Source organism: Varroa destructor, unplaced genomic scaffold (assembly GCF_002443255.2).
Source record: "Varroa destructor unplaced genomic scaffold, Vdes_3.0 BEIS01000005.1, whole genome shotgun sequence".
In the NCBI taxonomy this organism is placed as follows: Eukaryota; Metazoa; Arthropoda; class Arachnida; order Mesostigmata; family Varroidae; genus Varroa; species Varroa destructor.
The window spans coordinates 707085-728070 of record NW_019211458.1 but is presented as its reverse complement, the minus strand read 5'-3'; the positions used below and the strand labels follow the sequence as shown (position 1 = coordinate 728070).

General features: G+C 40.8%; 2 protein-coding genes across 8 annotated transcripts in view; one reads left to right on the top strand and one right to left on the bottom strand.

Annotated features, from left to right (window-relative positions):
* The window catches only part of LOC111251640 (uncharacterized), a 327887-nt gene extending 315607 nt beyond the window's left edge, over positions 1-12280 (bottom strand). Inside the window, exons 1-2 of one of the 3 annotated variants that reach the window (XM_086991679.1) lie at positions 12042-12280; positions 3409-3649 (exon numbers count right to left, since the gene is read on the bottom strand). In XM_086991679.1, the coding sequence (XP_086847805.1) occupies positions 3409-3475 (67 nt within the window). In that variant the 5' untranslated portion in view covers positions 3476-3649; positions 12042-12280. Of the gene's footprint in view, positions 1-3408; positions 8388-12041 lie in introns of those variants that run through there. The other 2 variants (XM_086991683.1, XM_086991684.1) reach the window with 2 other exon arrangements.
* On the top strand, positions 105-20178 carry LOC111252059 (U6 small nuclear RNA (adenine-(43)-N(6))-methyltransferase). Of its 5 annotated transcripts, none has more exons than XM_022809418.2 (3): positions 105-438; positions 17817-17878; positions 18102-20178. In XM_022809418.2, the coding sequence occupies exons 1-3, from the start codon at positions 393-395 to the stop codon at positions 19734-19736; spliced, it is 1743 nt and encodes a 580-aa protein (XP_022665153.1). In that variant the 5' UTR covers positions 105-392; the 3' UTR covers positions 19737-20178. The 5 variants fall into 5 exon arrangements, with proteins under 5 accessions (XP_022665153.1, XP_022665155.2, XP_022665154.1 ...); XM_022809420.2 differs by lacking the exon at positions 105-438 and adding an exon at positions 11283-11301; XM_022809419.2 differs by lacking the exon at positions 105-438 and adding an exon at positions 16573-16639.
* Positions 20179-20986: the final 808 nt, after the last annotated feature.

The following is a 20986-nucleotide window of genomic DNA, read 5'->3' as shown; positions in this document are numbered from 1 at the left end:
GGTAACTCACTTAACAGCCCGTCTCCGCATCGCTCAGAGTGCTGCTGTTATGTTCGAAAGTAATTACAAAGACGACCGGCGTCGACTTCTTTTTTTTAGAGATGGAGCAACGGGCAACCACTGCAATTGATGGAGGAAAAACGACGATGACGAGAGGGAGGAGCAAGAGGAACAGCTGGTCTGTCGGGGTGTCGCTAGCGCTGCTGGGGGGCGGTGGTGAGGATTCGTGTACGATTTGCAAAGATGGCACGTTGATCAACGGCTTCCTTCTCTATTTGCCCCCCATCAGGTCGGCGCCCTGATCTCTCGACGACCCTCAAAGACGACAAGGCCTGGGATAGAGATGCAGGCGCTCTTCCCATTAACCCAGCATCACTACTGCCGTCATCAACATGGTTGAAACCGTCGCTGCTGCCCCTATCGCAAGTGGTGCTACAGGTGAGTCATTATTTTCCACCCATTATTTCTCTAAAATTCCTCGGCACTGTATTCTGTCCCAGTTCTCACAAATGCACACATTTTATCTAAAATATAATTACTGCTATGGCAACTCATGTTGTCGAGCAGATATTGCCTGTCAAGTCGCTTTATAGTTCAGGCTATAGAGAAACGGATAGATTTTTCGCTACAAGTTCTTTACAGCCTGTTTATACTGGGGAAACTGTGCTTTGCCGGTTCTAGTGATAAGTCAATACGAAAAATTGCTAGCATATGTGTAATAATTAGTAAAGCGTTGTACTCAAATGAGAATCGTTTGCTATAGGCGCAAATTGGAACGACTTTTCTGGAACATTTGGATTCGGTTTCTTTGTACATAATGGTATTGCTGTTACATGGCACAAAACTGTACAGCTTTCGCCAGGATTAAATTCAATCCGAAAAAGTCCTGTTGATTTGATCATTCAAATTTACGTAGGTAGTTCCCTACCATTTTTCTTTATAAAAAACGAAACTACATCCTAATACGACATTCTAGCCTGATTGGTCCAGTAAAAGGCCGATATGTATCAGAACCTAGTATTAATTTGGGCTGGCTCATGTACGATCATTCGGTGTAAGATTTCCGTTGCAGCGGATGATGCTACTAGGGAGACCGGGTGGCAAGTTTATATGTGTCAAATGTATAGTCAATACTTTGTTCGATTAGGCATATACTCAGCAAACAGAACCTGGGTCGGTGCAATGTAAATAGTTACTCAAAGTTCAGATTTAGGCAGTGGGCAAAGCAAATGTCTACATTTTATTTACAGAGTGATCATAAACGCGAGAGTACGACATATGCATATTAGAAATCGATTGTCAGTGTAACCGACTTGAGGCCTAGACTAAAATTAAAGGGTCGATAAATTGCCAAAGTTCAATTTTTTTTAATCGTATTTGTATATGGTGACGCTCAGCAAACGTACACGTGTTGTACACGTTTAGGAAGTAATAGAAAACTGCTGCTTTCGCTTAAAGCTGCTATGCTAAGAAAAATTTCAGCAAAAACGTAAAGGCGCGAAGATCCGGAGTTGAATCTGCATTCATCTTCAATACCGCTTGAGTCAGTTATTTTATTTTTGTTATTGACAGCGACGATCCTCTGTCAAGCGAACATACAATAGGATAATTGTGTGGCCTCTAACAAACCACTACTACACGAGGTTATTTTAAGGAATCATTTGGTTAATTAGAAGAATGAGCTCCATATCGGTGTCCCTTAGACCGACGACGGCCATTGTTCCTGGGATGTTAATAGCGTCTAGTTTCGAACAGACTATCTCCCAGTATTTTATTTTTAAAAAAAAAAGCATATGTTCATATTTTAAATACTAACTTCAGATTAGTGATCGAAGATCAGGCAGTACGTAACTATTCTGCCGCATAAGAGAGCTGCAAATGAATCACATAGAGTGATGTACTAGCGATTTCCAAAGCAATACATCTACTGGCGGCCTCCGCAACTATGCTCTCACCCCGACTGGCGTGCAAGTTTTTTTACACACTAGCATCTCTAATAAGTTTTTTTGTGCTTCAGCGATGCCAATGTTGTGACAGTCTTCAGTGCAATAAGTGATCGTAAATCTAAAAAAAAACCTTCAATTCATGTTTAGTCATACAGCCAGACAATAACTTGTGTTTAGTACTCATCCAGTAACAATACAGATATAACAGAAATCCTAAAGATTTGAGAATAACCAATATCCTATAAGAACAAATGATATGGATAGATTGGAAACGAAGCAACTATCGATGTTTCGAAACGCACATATTTTAAATATGAGTGCTTTCTAGATCACGGGCGAATCTTTGTATGTATCAGAAATGTGCCAGACCCGCACTTGGTGTGCGGATCTGACACATTTCTGAGGCAGTCTTTTTTGGGCCTCCGGTTTCCGGAGAAGCTCCGCCTAGCATGGCTCTATAGAGCATTTCGCTCGGGGCCTAGACTGGATTCGACCTAATGGGCGCTTCAAGAAACTAGCTTGCTTCGTTTTTCCACCTCGAGGAACCTTCCGACAAGCCTCTATATAGGTTCTAAAGGCAATCTGTTTGACATGTGAAGCAGCGCGAATGGCAGCAGGACCTCTTATGTTACCATCTTATAATTCTACTGAGCTATTCCTATTATTTGTTCAATGTCGATCCAACGTTGTTCTATTGCTATTGCACTTGACCGCAGTCATAAAATAGTAACAAAAACGTTGGGCTGGAGTTACTTAAATATACCGAGATTTCTTCATTAGCCTCTCTTAGCCTCGGTTTAATCAGGATCTTTTAAGGGTCCTTGTTTAATAAACCGGAAGGCCAGCAATGATAATAAACATATTTATTATTGTCATTATTAGTGCCTATTAGTGCAGGCGACAACTCTCTGCATTATTCGACTGGAACACATTTGTACATCGTTAATGTATCATTAATCATTATGAATTGCCGCAGATTCACAAGTTCTCTAATCTCCGGATGCCTTAGATAAATATGAAGGACTCAGCAGAACTTCGTTTCACTTCGCGTTATAAACATATACGCCATAGCACTCACCTGTACGTGTCGTTGATGGCGGGCTGACGACACATCTATAGTATACAATAATCGCTGATTATTGATGTACGCTTCATGTGTACAACAATCTCTACAATACAACAACAACAACAACAACAATATCCAGTACCCGCTTTAGGGGGGGAATTATTCAAGGGTGACGCTAGTCTATGAAGTTTGCCCACATCATCAATGTCGCCGGATTGCCTTTATAATAAGATCTGTAGGTAAACACTTTTAAGTTACCTAACAGAAAACAAATATGTGGAACCCGCAAACTATGCGTAATCCGTACACGGTTGTGTCATTGTCCTCTATTTACTCTATTCTACTGTTTCTGTCGCATACTCCACTACCCAGTAGTAGCAGCAAAAGTTCACCCACCTGTTACGATGACTCCAAAGAGAGCGCCCGCGCTCCTGGCGGCGATGGCAGTGTGATGATGTTGCATGGCAGTGCGTTGCCGCAGCCTGCCGAAAATTAAGCTGTTGTGGTTTTTTTTTATAACGCTGTTGTTATTGTTGTCGTCGTCGTCGTCGTCGTCGTCGTCGTCGTCGTCGTCGTCGTCGTCGTCGTTGATGATACAGTTCCGTTTATTGTTGTTGTTGCCGTCGCTGAGGGATCGCTGACAACGACGGTAATGATAACCGATAAGAATGAACAAGCTTATGATAATACAGATGATACTAATTGATGAATAGAAAAACTGAAGTGACAGATGATGTTCGTCTATCGGACCGTGTCTATGACGGTGATCGAAGTTGGGAACGAACTTCGTGAAAACGTCAACAGCAGTAGTAGCAACAACAACAATTAAGTAAAGAAAAGGGTACCTGACAGCTAATCCCCTTCGAAGACTTAGTAACAACAGTAACAACAATTACAGACAATCGTAATAATTGTTATTATCGTAGTATCGGTAGCTGTATTTGTATGACGATGAAGAGCACCCACAATCACCACCGGTACGGTAATCTGAACCCCACTCGAATGCCGGTACGGGAAGGAGCGGTCGAGGCAGAAGAGGGCAGGGCAGAAAAGGTTAAGGGGCGTATTCACAACAGCTGCTGTAGCTTATTCTGCCAAATTACAGTCTCCTTCTGACGTTTTGCTATTTCCTTGGTAATAATAAGTATTGTTGAAAAAAAACGTCGGCTTGTGCTTGCTATACGAGTGCACGAGTTATTATTAGTATCGTTGTTGTCCCTGTTGGCTGAGCGTAAGTAATTACTGCGATCGGGTAAGCAGTCGGTATTAAAGGCTTATATTAATTCTATGATCTGCTCGGAACAGTGATAACTCAAATTATTATAGCGACAACTTGGGTCTCGTTGCTATAGCAGATACAATCAAACGTCGTAGCGCGTTAAAAGTAAAACGCCGTCCAATGAAAGCGTCGAATTATGGTGATGATTTTATTGGCGAAAATCTACGTCCTTCTTCTTTGATCTTATTTTATAAACAAACCAACCAACAAACAACAATAACAACAGCCAGGCTTGTTTGGCTGACGACCTCCTGAACACAAACGTGTTATAATAGCCGACTGGCGAATGTAATGTCGTCGAGGGCTTCGTGGCGCTGCTGTATGATTAGCAATAGCTTGTTCTCCTCAGCTTTGTCGTTGTAACAGCAGATATCGTTAATGTTGTTCTGGTATGTTGTACACAAATGACTAAGACAGTGCCGCACTCACACAGGCAAACAACGGGTCGCTTGTAGCGTATCCGCTAGAAACGTATCATCAACGAACACAACATCAACTAATGAAAACACGTATTAATGAGGAACAGCGTACTTCAGCAACATAAACGACCGAATTGCGAAGATAGCAGTTTCATCAAAAGGTGCTTGATGCTTCGTCACAGAAATTTCGCTCAGAAATGAAGGCCGTTTGAAGAAAAAGGAAGGGGATCTACGACGCAGAGGTGATGGAGGTACAAAAGAGGGTGGTGGCCCCGTGCTGGTGCAGCTGTTTTACTAGCTACTGTTGCTACTGCTGTTGTTGTTTTCTTTTCTATTCTTGGCTTTGCAGCTGTTGTCGTTGTTGCAATGACACGGAGCTGCCGCCAGTTGGCTTCTTAGGTTGCAATAATTCTCTAGCGCACGGTAAATGACGTATCCTGTGTGGTTCTTTGTGCAATAAATACAAGTCAGCTTGTCGATAGCGGTCGGCACAATCATACAAACACTTTCTCTATCGTTCCGCGACAAATAGCAGTAGCAGTCAGACGGATGATTAGTAATCCAGTTGGCGAGAAAAATTATTCCGTCACGCACTTCACAGAGGCATGAAGAAAGAACAATACACTTGACACTTTTGAGACATCAACGATGGCAAAGTCGGGGAGCGACAGAGAGCAACTCACACTGTTACAAGAATCAACTGAAATAGGACGACGACGACAACAACAAATAGGACGAGACGAAGATGAGACGACGGCAAGTTTGATTCCTTTGGTTATTATTTTTATAGGCAAAGCTAGTTACGGTAAAAGGGCCTAGTAGGGCTCGAATATATTTGTGTATTTATATACTAGGTGCTGAGAATGATCGGCGTCATAGCACATACACACATGCACCCAATAATGTGAGGATGTATGCGATCCACTCACTATAGAGCACCTGGCAGTGATTCACCTGGCAGCAGTTGTTATGAGGTAACGGTAAGCATACCGTACAACGCGACAAACGGCAGCGCAAAATATCCGATTTTCTCGGTTTTTTTGTTGTACTTGATGTTGCTGTTGTTATTATGGCTGCGGCCTAGCTGCTGAGGAACTGTAACGGAGCTCTTGCGATTGTTGACCCAATCGAAGTTCCCCAACACTGAGCCCTAAACTAGATAGCGAGAACGTGACGGCCAGAACCGATTAGCAAGACAAAACTAAAAGGCACCACGAACAGGACACTTGGGTCAAAAACTTTGGCCAGTGGTAAAGTGGCGCTTATCTCTTTCGCCAATAGGATAATAGGACGCCCACAAAGACAGCGTCACGCTGGCTGTTGCTCACGTTGACGGCAAGCCTACACCGGTAGGCTAGAAGAGATCAAGCGAGAGGGGCCATTTTACAAGATTCCAGCACTAACCTGCTGGGCGCCTCGGGCAACGTCTCCTGAGGCCGTTCACACACACACACTGGGACGACAACGTCCACAACAGGATACCCTCACTCAGCCCCGAAGAAAAGGAAAAACATCGATTGTCACGAGTAGAAACAGAGGGCGACGGAGAAGCGAAAAGCGTCAGCGTGCCGTAAAGGTCAGTCAGTAGTTGCTCGCTTCTTCGGTCTGCTGATTTGGCAAGCTCACAGTTACGTGACAATTATCCGATGAGCGAATCTCTCTCTGGTCTTCTCTAATCAGGTCTTTTGTGTCGTTTCCACCTGTTTAGGTTATTAGGCGATTGTTCGGCTGCCGTCGTTTCGCCTCAGCAGAAAAATAGGTTGGCCGTTTCGAGCTGACACAATCAGGCCAAGTAGTTTAATCAGTCAAAATTAATTTGTTGAATTCGACGAGAAGGCCATAGTTGATTCGAATTTTCGAGTTACTATTAGTGTTGATTGTTGCTCGTTTTAACACTTAAGAATTCCTTTTCCTTATTGCGTTTCACGTTGATCGATGACTGTATAAGGATGTCCTTATTTTAGAATTGCTGTCCTGGTTTTAATTTGTAAGGGCGGTTTATCACTGCATTGTATTTTTGTTATCCTGTGTTTATTGGTATTACTGCTGCTTCCTTTTTGTGTCTATTTTATACAAATGTAGTTACTGTTATTCTTTATGATCATTATTATTACTATGTGGAGCGGTAGCAGCAGTAGTGGTGATCTATATAGGCGCCGTCTAACGATGGGTGGAAAGAACCAAGGGAAACGGTAACTAAACGCGGGCGCCTATGCCGTAATGAAATCAGTGCATGTCGCTTAAGCCCTGGCCGTGGGCCACCGGAGAAGACGAATTTCTGGAGTTACTCAGGCCACCTCACCTCACTTTACCAGCACCCCACAGGTACCACACCACTGCTACTGACGATGACTGATGCCGCTGGTGATTCCGATGTCGATGAGAATGATAGTGACTATATTTACTGTAGTTCCGTTCCTGTTGTTGTGCCTATCGCGGGTCCTGTTAACGCTGTTGATGCTGATTGTGTTGATATCGTCGTCGACGGTGCTCCGGCTCTCGTTCCCGTTGCTGGCCGATTTTCTCAGGCCCTGCCGCCGTTTCTGGTGCCTGCTGGACTGCTTAGGCTGATGCATGCGCGCCCGCCAACTGCGTTGTTCCACAATACCACCAGCAGCAGCAACGGCAGCACAACGCTTGCTCCCTCTCCTCCAAGAACCAGACGAGGCTGGGCCAGACCGGCCGGGGGGGGGGGGCGAGGGGAAGAGGGCAGCGGCGAGGAGACGGACGAATGGGGGACGGAGAGGAGATCAGATCGTCGTTCAGTCGATGGCAGCTTTAACCAATTGTCGGTACGTCCCTACGAACAATTGTAACTACTGGGCAGATTTTGTCGGCTCGTAATTTGTCGCCGTACTGGCCGCTGCCGTCGTTATGGTAGTCGTCGTACGTCCTCGTTTGCACCCGATGTGTATTTTTTTACATAACATAAAACGAACTGCACTGAACCTAAAATCCTGATATTTATGCTACTGCCCGCGTTTGCGACTCTTGCAAGCAAGATAATGAACCTAGTTGACAGCAAAAAATATTCCAAAATTCACACACGTATATGGAAGCGTTCATGCCCACAGTCAGCGACTATAGTTATCTTCTATTCGTTTTTGGCGTTGTCGTCGTCATCGGCAGTGGACGTAGCAAACCCTCGCCTTTTTTTTCACACACAGAATCGAATGTCACTGACAAACACATGCGTTCGTTGCCTAACCTCCCTTTCACAACGGTTGGACAAAACGTTGGGTCGCTTAAAAATCGTGGGTATGCATGAGGTTTAAGGTTTTCTCACTAGCTCCTCTTTTTTCTCGCACACTTGCTCCCTGTCGCGTTATCAATATGCACTCAACAACGTATAATCCATGTTGACGAGATGGTGGCAAAGACGAAAAACAAACAACAACAACAACCTTTAGCAGCACAATTGAAATGACGGTACCTAGCTAGCATGTAGCGCTTAGCTTTTTAGCTGTATCCTTCCTGTTGCTTGTACACCTCAAACACACACTCTGCGACAAACAACGGCGTACTGATGGGCGACTGAAGCAGAGTGATATCATCTGCTGCTGCCGCTGCGACTATTTACTGCTGCACAGAGCTCATCTGTAGCTCACCCGATCACGGCTTAGCCGCAGTTGTCGCTGTTCTGTTGTGAAAGGGCGAGATGCCCGTGAGAGCGGGAAGAGAACTTGCCGCGCTCCTTGTCCCTCTCCCTCCGCGAGCCCCGCGCGACAGGCTGGTGGCGCCCGCTGGTGGGTGCTTGCGCCAGCATTAGCTTGGGTCCCATGGACCCGATAGCTTGCTGCTGCTGCTGCTGCTGCTAGTCTGCTCTTTATTTTTTTTCTGGTTCCTTCCCCGTCTTCCGTTTGTCCGTCCAGCCAGTGACTGGTCGACCAACTAACTAGTCGAGAGAGGCAGCCAGCCAGCCGACTGACCGACACTACGATGACGATCGTCAGGGCCTTCCGGAAGATGGAGCAGAGAGGAGGAGTGTTAAGAGCAGGACGGTGCAGCAGACGGAGATCGAGCTGCGACAGTGCGCACCCCGGCGAACGTATATCGCAGTAGTGGAGAAGAGACACGGGCAAAGTAACGAGTCCTTGTTTGCGCGCGGGGAACCCCAGTGAATCCGGAGGATACGGTAATAGGGAGTTGGTCTTACTAAGATGTTACATTCTCTTCGAAGAGGAAGAGGAAGCTTCCAACTGCCAAGACCGCCTGCAGACCCATCTCTCATGCCCTTTATTCACACCTGCTCCTATCTCTACAATAGATATAGTCAGGTGCTAGCTAGTTACTCGCTCCGTAGACAGAATGGTTCACCCGCAATCGCCATGTAACGACAACACTAGCTACAAGCATAAAACAAGGCATTACAGCCCGATAGCTCCCGTGATCCATATATGGGAGATGGCAAACAATTTGACAACCTAAACCCTGCCACGACAAGGGGGTGTGTACCCCTATTGGATGCTTATGCCGCAGTTTTTACTATGTCTTTTTTTCACTGCTTTCCAATTAGCATTCATCGTCATATCAAGTTAATAGAAGCTTACAATAAAGCCAATGAGATTTTTGAAATCCAATGGGATTGGTTACTCTTTGTTCAACGGTCTTTACTAAAGCCGGTCTGAACTTTACTAAAGCACGTACATCATTTGTTCAACGAATGCACACCTCATAAATGGCCAGTTTACGATTGAATAACTTCATCTTCGTACTCAAACCGAGCTCATAATTTAAGATTGTGATTTTCTGTAGAAACAATTAGCCGTAAGCTACAAAAAGCGTATGCAATCTTTTGAGAAAAAATTTCCTGGGAGATCCTTTTGTTCCCACGGAAGTAACAATAGTCGACGGCTAGCATGTAACATATAATATGCAACACGTACCGTAATTCGAAATCCATCGCACCTTGCTTTTGAAAAAAATGGTTTTATTTATGACAGGGTTCATATTCGTGTATGCTTTACTGCTTTTCGAACTGCGCTACTACACTTTACACAGTATATTGATTGCTAGGGAACACCGGAGCAAAAAACGGAACCATATATTTCTACGGCTACAACGTCTTAATGTGATGTTATAATGCAGGCTCTAATTTCTAATCTATCGGTTGCAGTTCATACATGTTACCCATACATGTTCATACATGTTATTTCTTAATTACTAATGAATTGGCAACTTCAAAAAAAGTTTCGGAAAATATACAGATTATGCTAAGTAATAATAATATCGTCAAGACTATTAAATTAATGCACATATTAAACAAGCGGCGAACTCTTTAATAAATTACAAAAGGTACAAATTTAATAATAATAATAATAATAAACTGAATAAAAATAACCTAACAACCAAAGTCTCGTATTATAGGTAACTATTTATCATATAAGATTACAGTGAAGTGAACGATGTTCTAACTAGTTGTCAGTGGTTGAAAATAATGCGCCGATTACATGCCTAAAGATAGCGTGGAGGGTTGCGCTGAAAGCATGATCTTGTTGTCCGATAAGTTAGCATTTTCTTTCCTATGGCAAATCAGTAAAAAGCATTTATTTTTGTTTACTATTTACCGACTGTATAATAACACAAAAAAAAAATTGAGAAAAGCCTGTGTGTTTTTGGACTGGAGCAAATCTAGAATCTTATGCCTTTGAGCGCGTCAGTTACTAGAGCTATTCAAAAAAATCTATCTACATTGTTCGTTGCAGTAATGGGAACTTATTCCTTCAATAAGTTATTGTTTGTTTTTAACTATGTAGTGTTAGGGAATGGTTTATTCTTAGTTAGACAACAAAATTGTTATTAAATGACTGATACTTCTGGCAGTTGATTTGTTTTTGCTGTACATTGACGTTTTTACAAACACATATTTGTATCGATTTCTCTAGAATATTGTTTATCTGGCGACAGCTTGTTGGATTACTGTTTAAAAAATGAGGTTAGCAAAAACTTTTAAAGAGACTAAAAAATTTTTGGTTTCTGTCGAAATTGAACAAAGATTATTATGTAATTATCGAAACAGGGCTGTAACACATCGCTTAAAACCTGCTCTATATATAAACAATGCTCTAGGGGTTGGAAGGCGAGTTTGAATCCAGTATTTGCTCTATTCCAAATGTAGACGGCCAAAAAGACAACAGCAGTGCCTTTATAATCTTGTCCTAACGTGCTCATGGTAGTCATGAGGCATCGCAGTGTTCTTTGTTTTTTTATACGGGCACAACTGGTTAGAAAAAGCGTACTTTTACACCGTGAGTATATCGAGAATATTTTTTTTTTCGTTTTATCTTCAAAACGGTGAGGCTTAGGGGTGGAGATGCATATATAGACGATTGCGGGATCATTTAGGATACTTGAAGACAGGACACTGATTTATGTCAGTTGGACTCAGTTTACTTAATCGACTTTGTTTTTAATGAAATGAAAACGTGTTTTCATATCTGTTTCTGTAATGTTGACATTTTTTACGTCGAATTTTAGGTTATTTATGCGTTCGCTGTTGCTTAGCTTAGCACCATAGCTAAGTAGTAATTCCTACGCTTTGTTACAGATTTTTTCTACAAATTGAACGGATGGTTGTATGCAACTGGCTTGGTAAGTATCACCAATAGCAGTGCACAAGTAGATTTAGCAAGGGACGTTCAAAAATGTCTATATTCGGTATCTCGCTAACGAACTTTTACTACATTGCGTCAGCAGATCAACTCTGATCATATATATGCCTGTATCTAGTTCTTAGTGTGACTTTTTTAAAAAGACCGTAATCCATTACAAATGGCAATTTGCATGCATCCAAGCTCAAACTACAACAGTGTATAAGTTACCGTGACTAGGTGATTACAGAGCGTACATACTCTTACTGAGCACTTAATCGTATTATATAACACTGGGTCACAGTAGCAGGTCAAGCGCAAGCAATAAGTCAGGTTAGCTTTCTATTCGATACTTTTGAGCCAGTTGGCTAAATAAGTCTGAAGCAGAGTTGATTGTATCCTCCTTCTTCCTGAACTAAGCTTGCGCTACACATTCAGCACAGATATTCCCACATAGGTTGTTGTGATGACAGTAATTCACAACCACTTGAACGACTCAAGGCCGAAATATCTAGGTTCACCTTTAATGTCTGCATCTCTAGTTATTGATACTTGAAAAGTGCATTGAGGCGCTACATTGTTAATGACTGCATCTGACGTGGACTTTTCACACAAGCTCCGCTTGAGGTTTATGTACAGATCCTTTCGTCTTCAGCGAATAGCGTTTCCTCAGCGAATAATTGTTTCCGTTTACTTCGACATAAAGTACTTTTGGCGTCATCAGTAGAGAACATTCCTCACCTTTTTGTTATCCAAGAATACGTCCTTCTAGGTTATTATAGCAGTACTGAAGTCTTGGTTTGCGAGATTGAAGCTTAGTATCTTTGGCTTAGAATACTTGGAACACTATTAAATAGGAGTGATCGTCTTCAATCTACGCACGACGTTTTCACGCAGATACTTCAATAATGTTCTTCGAATTTGAATTTTATTAATGAATTTTATGATAAACGACAGCTTTGGCACGACTTGTGCTCACCAGGCAACGAACGATCTGAAATTCGCCAATGCATTCATCTGAAATAATATTTCAGATGAATGCATTGATTAAAGTTGATCTACGAAGCTCGAGAACAGAAGAAAAAAGGATTGCAGGATCTTTCTCCATTATCAGGACGATTATCGAAATTGTTGCATTAAACTATTTAGATATTATGACATTTTTATTCAGTGGAGCACACATAGTTTCATTTAATTGCTCTTGACCTATTCTGGTAATAAGGGATTCAGACAATGAAGGAGTTGCCGAAAATGCAAATACCCGTATCTTAAGTATTATTTCGATGAAATCTTGCACTTTTAATGAAAGATGGAAAGAGAAAGCGTTTAATTTTGGACTATTTATCTACCTGCGCGATGCATGATATGACCTGATCTCAATACAAACCTTACCGATCCTTCTTGCATATCTACCCCGGTAGAAAATAAAAGCATTGCTTTTATAATTAAGCTTAGATTTTCGATAGCTTAAGGCTTCATGGCGACGTGATAAAATTTAAATATGTAGATTCAGAAAAAAAAATTGCGTTAAACTTCGACTAAGATCTAATTAAGAAAACATTTAAAAACTTTAATAGATCCTGACATCTCACGTGGGTCAATGCATTTCTGTCAATTTTATTCATCTAACTAATACAGGCAGTCTTCTATACTGAACTGTGACTACTGTCAGATCGCTGACAAGTTAACTGGGCTACAGAGTAAGTTCTGCATCAACAAGCCTCCCAACATTGGGGGGAAATCCCTTGAGATAAACAGTCAGAAAAAACTAATGTTAAACTAGGTGTTCATTCACGAGGCCGTAAATGCAAGATCAGAGAGGCGAGAAATGGTTAATAAGCGCATAATTCCCATTGAACAGAAAATTTAAAACGCTGGCACAGAATCATGCTTGCGCCATCGCCACTCAGCTTCTGCAATCGCTGCCACAGATAAGAACTCCACTAGACGTTATTATTATTATCATCAGAATGTTACAGCAGCGTAACTCTCGTAAATGGCTAATCTAGATTTGGGTGCTGTCAGAAGTGAATAACACGGTCGGAAAAAAAATAGTGCATGTAAAAAGAGCAAATGCCAATTCAGATTCTCCCCTAAGTCGAGAGCTAAGCGTTGGATGAAGTGGGATGGGAAAACTTGCCAACAGGCTGGACTCTCCTTCACGTTCGAGTGCCTCTGGGTCGCATCGCTTCGTTAATTGGGCTTTTCAACGTGAAAGCTGCTGTGCGACTCGACCGTTTTCGAACTACCAGCGGCCCAATAGACGGTTCTCCCCTGGCAAAACGTAATCGTATTTCGACCGGACATGTGAAACTGTGCTAACTGAACTCTTTACCTCAGATCATATCAAATAATACTGCTTAACCATTTTGCTCATCTAGAAGCATGTAAGTTATACAGGAAGTTTAGCATTATTTTACGGGTGCAATAGTTGTTATAAATTTTGCGATCACCAATGCAAGACCATCATTTCTGATTGTCAGAAATCTAAACTCCATAGCCAGACAAAATGTCCGATGTTCTAACAATAGTCGTATAGGTAATATACGTGTACATATTGTCAAGCATCTTTTTTATGTTAAAGCCAAAACAGTTATAGAAGGTGCGTTCAAGAGCAGGCCAAAATGTGTTAGGCAAAAAGAAGGAGACACAAACTCTTGTGAAAGGCGGATTTGCACGTGGGCGTGAGCTATGTTTGTAACTCTTTAGACACCTTCCGGAAGGCGAACTGCGGAAAACAACAATGAAGATACACATGTAAGAGTATGAAACAGACACACGGATATTGACCACGTCCAGTTAGCCTTGCTGTTCCACAAATAGCAAAGGCGGACCTTTAGCTTGAATAGAACAGTCAAACGTACCTTAAACAGACAAAAATCTTCGAAAACCTTTCTTTTTTTTTAAATACTTAATGAATTAAGGCATTCACTTAATTTTGGAAAACTGGTCATCCTTAAAATAGAGGAATAGCTTTGAGAAAAAATACTTCTAAATCAAACCTTGTATAAAATTTGAAAGATCACATTGGTCTGAAATTAACGACGTGTCGACTAATCCCTATATATATATATACATATATATACATATATATATATATATATAGTGAAAAAATGAACATCCAAAGATTTGTAATGATCTCAATTCTAGCCAGGTAAACGTTACCTGAAAAGAACAAAAAAAAAAAAGGCGCGTTATGACAGCCAGGACGTCAAAGGAAGCCCGCCCTACGTCTATTTGACGGCTATTATTGTTTAATCTGTTTCAAAGTGATGTACAGAAACTGAGCGAGGACAAGTCGCGCCGCTTGGCCACTTTTACCATTCAGCTTTTCCGCTTCCCCTTATGCAAAATGTATATGTCTCTTTGTAGGAGAAATAAGCGGCGATTTCGTTAGCATACGTTCTTTGATAGTAAAAAAAAACGGCCCCTCTAATTACGTATAGGCATTTTCATATCCACTTACATTATTTATTTATTATTTATTATGTTCTTATCCCATAGGTTTGACATCTGAACTCATATATTCATGTGTGCTGGTTTTAGATAGCTAAAGGGCACCTCAGTAATCTGCTGATCAGCAACACACAAGGTTTTCACCCAATTAACGCGCCAGGCAATTACGTATGCTCCGGTACATATTACATTTTCAACTTCGTTGTAGGTTACCTACTTATATTGATTGTCACGGGTAATAGCGCATTGCAAGATAACATTTCAAGTAACAAGGTTAGCGAAAAGCCGCTCAACTAAGCAAAGGAAGGGGCAGTTATGTAGTGCAATTAGAGTAGCCTTCCACGTAAGAAGTAAAGCTTTAGATACTATTATATAGAAGGTATCTGCCCATATCGGTCAAATATCAGGGGACAGAGACATGACAGTCATCTGGCAGAAAGTCGGTACTGACGAGTTAGTTTCAGAAAGCACTCGTCGTAGTTAACATAAACGGTAATGATATGAAGATGGTTTGCATTGTATTAATTGATTGATTCGTTGAGAGATACGCGCAGTCGAAGATAAATCGAATTAATTAAGTATATATATGATTCAAAACTAGAAAGGAGCAATCCAATGGATTTTTGCAATCTAGATATTCCGGGTTTTAATTTGCAAAGAGAACGAGCGGGTATGTAGTCTGTCTGTTTTTAAACACGCAGTGAACAGCAAGTAAGATCGAAATCTAAGGCGCTGAGTTTAGGTTTCAATGCTGTTAAAAGTGGGTAACTTCGATTTTGTATGATCTACAGGCTAGCCTCAACGTGTGAATGTAAAATTAGTTTAACCTATTCACGAGGGAGCAAGTCTTGCAAACGAAACTTTGCATAATCGTTATTGTCCGATATAATAAGTGTTGTTCAAAACCAAGGAAGATTAACAGCTTATGTATTACGAGATGAACTAGAACCTATGTGAGTTAAAACGGCTTCAAGAAAGACACATATGGAGAAGTTGTCAATCCAAAAATTGACCCTGGAAACACTACGCTGTCTGAAATATATCTTACTTTCGAAAAAAGGTTTGCTAAATAATTTTAGATCTACTTGCTCTTCTCGAATACAGTCGATGCGTGCCTATATGGAACGGATGTTAAACTCCGACATTCCATGAATCCATTCAGTGGGTGATTTTTTTGCAATTAAATTTCGTTTATTTTAATTATAAATCATCCCTAGTTGAAAAGCAAGCATTTTTCTAAAGACTTTTTGAAGTCAGGCCTGATCTCGATATCTTTTCGATTGTCTCAAAATCGAGCACACCTCTTGTAAGCTGCGCTTTGTCCGTCGTTAACTTCTCCTTTTGCTGTGTCTGCCATAGTTTAGATACACATGATAATTTTCGTTTTCAAGGCAAACATTATATACAGATTCGTTAGTCCTCCATATTGTTTGGCGTTACAGCATTGAAACATCATTATGCAAACGTACAATTGTATGGGCCGGGAATTTGGAGTCGATTGTGTATTTTAGGTGTTGGCCGATTGCTTGATTACATGTAAAATTTTCTGGTTCCCTAGCATGCATGACGAACGAAGCCAAACAACTGAGGTTTTTAGAGGTGTTTCAGGGATTCAAAACGAAGTTTTACTTCTGTGCTGGCACAACCATATCGTATAGCATGGCTTAGAAAGGAACTAACTGGAAGCGATGTAGTTATTTTGTTGTCTTCCACTTCAGCATTAGCGGCATAGCGCTGATTCGAGAGAACAGCTAGAATGGATGATGTTGTCTTCTGTGTCGGGTAGTTTCGGTTTCACTCGCACCTTGCAAACAGGGAGACTATCAAACGTAAACAAACACAGACGAGCATGAAAATTGAACGCGGCCTCCACGCAGTTCAAGGTAAAACACGAAAGCTAGCGGGATTCGCCACTGCCCCTCTATTGTATTCACTTGTCAAAGGTAAAACTTAATCGTTAAAAATTGTTTAAACGACAGCAACGGACATTACACACAGCACTTCCGGTAATGAGTGTATATGATATAACTAGGGAGAAATCCATAATGAACAATCATACACAGGTGTTGATAATAAACTATTTGATCCTATTGGATGGCGAAGTGTGGGGGGTTTTATTGAATGGTGTTTTCTAACTACACTAACGTGAACGAGTTCTAAAGTAGTTCAAAAAATGATTTCTCAGTCTACGTAGTGTATTAATGCACACAACGTAATCCCAATGACAATTATGAAGATTTAAAATCAGAAAATATGGTACATCTTCCATTGGTCGATTATCATCTTCAATTGTATTCCAAAAGGTGTTTTTGTTTTAATTTCAAAGCCGTCATTATATGTATGCTTTCTAAGGTGGTTCGATAATTATAGCTTCAGTATGCTTTTGGATCAGTAAGTTCCTCATAATAGGTTCAGAGATGGAAATAAACTAGCATGATAGTAGTGGATAAGTCCCAGATGCCTTTAAGTTGTTTGGCCAGGATAAAAGTTCATTTGTATACTAGCACGTCCAGAATAACAAAAGTATACAATATCAGCAACCTTGTACCGTTCCCAAATAGCCTGCGTTAAATATATTAAGTTACACTGAGTACTGAGTGAGTACTCAGATGATGGAATTAAATATCGCGCGTGGCGTGTCGAAGGTGTTTAACTTAAACTACCCTGGTACCTTACAAAAGCTACGGAAGTGGGTAGTAAAACAAAAAATGTGTCGCCATGTGTTGCTTCAGAAATACTATAAACTTGTATATTTGCTCCTTGAAGACTTGCTCACATGAGCGAGAAACTCTGATAAGCGTAATATTTTATTCAAAAACTGTGGTAGAGGCAAGGTTTTCAAAAATACAGTGTTCTGTGTTCTAATAAAGGGATTCGTGCATTAGAAATCACAATACAACTTCGGCGTATTACATTGAGTTCTTTTTTTAGAATAAACGTATTGCGTCAAACTTTAAAAACCCATTTTTAATCTGGCATTGTTTTCTTTTTAGCATTCTTTTTAAATTAAACAATGAAAGAATTAAGTTGTATGTTGATTTTATTCACTTCTTCCTTCAGGTGCTATTCCCACCGGGCTGCCAGACGTTGCAAAGTGGTTCGATCTTCGTTTTGTACTTAAGGTAAAACATGCAAAACCCATTTTTGCATGGATGTCTCCTACTTGGATCACAACTTACATCTAGTGGTACACGTTGCAGTCTTCTTTAGTTTAATCGTCACTGTCATAATCTGTGTACAAAATTTCAGTACTGGTATGCACTGTACCTCTCCGGTCGAATGATTCGCTCCGGATGAAGATGTGTCGCCAAATACCCTAATTTTTTTGGTTTCTTTGCTTGGAAGGTTTTGTATGCGCAAGATAAAATGCCTCCCAAAAGGTCGTCACCGAAGAAGCTTCCAGCAAGACAAAATCTAAATAACTTCATGCATCATCGCAACGTTTATTTTAACAACCCCCCAGACTTTTCTCGGCTGGCGCTCGAATTCGAAGAGTTCCGCAAAATTTCGACTGTTGGTCTAAATGGTAAAGTGTCTGTCGACTTCTCCCAACCGGCTACAATGCGGATACTTTCCAGATGCTTGCTCAAAAGTGATTTTGACCTTGACGTCTATATTCCACAAGGCTTTCTGGCTCCTACTGTTCCTCAGCGGTTGAACTATCTTCTATGGTGTGAAGACATTGTTTCATTAGCGTTAGGGAAAACCCACTCTGTGCGGGCCGTTGATTTTGGAACCGGCTCAAGTTGTGTACTCCCATTGCTTGGAGTCCGGCAGTGTTCTTGGAGGTTTACGGCAGTCGAAGCGAATTTAGACGCATTCAATTTTGCAAAGGACAACATTGAACGAAATCAACTTAAAGACTTCATTTCATTAATCAAAACCTCTGAAGGTAAAATTCACTTTGACGAGTTTCTCCAGGAGAACGACACATTTGATATTCTACTATGCAATCCTCCGTTCTATAAAGATTCTTGGGAATCAGACGCGTTTTCAAAGGCTGACGTACAAGGACGACCGCTACCAAAGAGTGACTGCGATGGAACTGAGGATGAAAAAATAACAACTGGAGGCGAATTTCAATTTGTAATGAGCATTTTTGAGCAAAGTCTGCTTCACAAGGAACACATTCGAGTGGTGACGGCGATGCTTGGTAAAAAAAAAGACCTGAAGCAAATGACAAAGTTTCTTCAGGACAGAAATGTTCAATATACGACAACTGAATTTTGCCAAGGTAAAACGATGCGATGGGGGCTTGCATGGTCTCATTCGGAAGATGTCAAGCTCGCGCTTACTCCACAAATGAAACACGTGACCCCTAAACCACCAATGGTTTTTGATTTGCCAAAATTTATTCCTGGTGTTAAGTATACAACGGAAGCTGTCTGTACAAGGCTGAAGGAGCTTCTGGCCAACGTGCAAGTAAAATTCATTCCTATCACGGAAGGAAAACATAATTGCCATCTCTGGGTTCTGGCAGAGAAGAACACACTCGCTGGTCAGAGACGACGTAGAAGGGAAAGAGAGCGGAAATCTTCTCGTAATGCTATCGTTTCGAAAGTACCAAGTGAGCTTCTTCACGAAGCTGCAAAGGCTGTGAAAATAAAAAGTACTGAAATGATAGTATGTGAAACAAGCCACTTCCAAAGGAGTAAAAGGACGCGATCCTCCGACGAGGAAGCGGTGGAAGACAATGACGATGATTTGCCTTCAATCGGAAGCTCTCCAATGGATTGCAAGAGTTTAGAAAATGGCGAAGCACCATCAAAGCGCAGCTTTGTTTACAGAGATGACATTTCAGAATATTTTCTCAACTGTGACGTACGTGTAAGACGTACAGCCTCTGGCCTTATAATACAGTTGCAAAACAGAGATCCTCGACAAGACCGGGACTCTTTATGCCAGCTGCAGCAGTATCTTAAGAATAATTTATGTTCACAGCCAAAGGAGCTTGCTCTCACCCTTAAAATGGTTGTATGAATTGTACAAAGTTCAAGTTTACTTCAATTATTTCGTGTAATTATATGAAGCTAACAATAATTACGGCATTTGAGGTCACAATCGGTATTATTCATTTTTGCCAAACTAGAACTGTGTTTTTCCAAACTGATCATTCCTATATTGTAATGTTGTATCATAATCGAATATGATCGGGTTTTCTTGGAGAGCTAATGTATTAGCATATGCGCTCAGATAGACGCAATGAAGAAATGCAAAATTAAAAAAAGGTTTGTTAGTGTTTAGTTAATATTTAACTAATGTAGACAAGCCTCAGTCTGTGTAGTTGAGCAACTCACGCCGGTGTTGAATAAATAAGTCTAAAGATGAGCAAATTTACAGACTTGACAATAAACAAACTTGCGTAATGATAAATGTGTAAATAATTGCAAATTTAATAAAGTTGTACGTTATTCTTTGTGGTCTTGGTGATCTTTTACTTTAGAATTTGAAGCTAGCTTGTCATCACTACAGCAATCAGCATTTTTCTAAAAATTTGCAAAGATGCAGTCTGTACTTTCACGAGCGTTATTGTAAGAACTATTCCTCAAGATACATAAGTCTTCGTCTCCACAGAAATCTAAGTTAAATTTGCTACGAGTTGCTTTTTCTACCGAATACAACTATAATGACAAATATTAGCAAAGCATATGTCTTCAGCTAGCGTGTGCTATCCTAGCTGAGAACACATTGTTTATATATTCAATTCTTGCTACCCTTGACTGGCCTCACGGTAAGAGTGTTTATGATGTTATTTGTCGAATTTTAAAAGTTCTATTAAGTAAGCCTAACAAATTGTATCCGACGGTCTATTAAAAAAGTAATTGGCTGATGAAAGCTATGCTCTAATAGTTTACAACGAACAGGTGTGGTACGTTTGATTTAAGTCAGGTATTCGGATAACGTTCTTTGCATGGATTCAATACTTTTCAGTTCAGCGCTTCCAATATATATCCACATAATTGTAACCGTATTAACTAATAGTAGATCAAAAGTCAAAGATAGAAGGGTAAAGAAATAAGTACAGAAAAGGCAAGAAAGCACGGAAAGTCTAAAAAAATTAAGCGCTGTGGTTTGTATGGACAATCCGACTATAAAAAATAAGCCTTTACCAAAGACAGCCACTCGTTTCTGAATCTACTTCTATAACAATAACGTTTTAAAGCATTTTGTGCAATAACGATTGTGATCATGCCACTTCGCGCCATAGAATTCTGGCTCGGATTTTTCTA

Excerpts from the sequence above, each read along its gene's own strand:
- LOC111252059 (XM_022809417.2), top strand. The coding sequence starts at position 16,606 with ATGAAAATTGAACGCGGCCTCCACGCAGTTCAAGGTAAAACACGAAAG. Across the intron at positions 16,700-17,816 it reads ATTGTATTCACTTGTCAAAG|GTGCTATTCCCACCGGGCTG; the intron begins GTAAAACTTAAT and ends TTCTTCCTTCAG. Across the intron at positions 17,879-18,101 it reads ATCTTCGTTTTGTACTTAAG|GTTTTGTATGCGCAAGATAA; the intron begins GTAAAACATGCA and ends TTTGCTTGGAAG.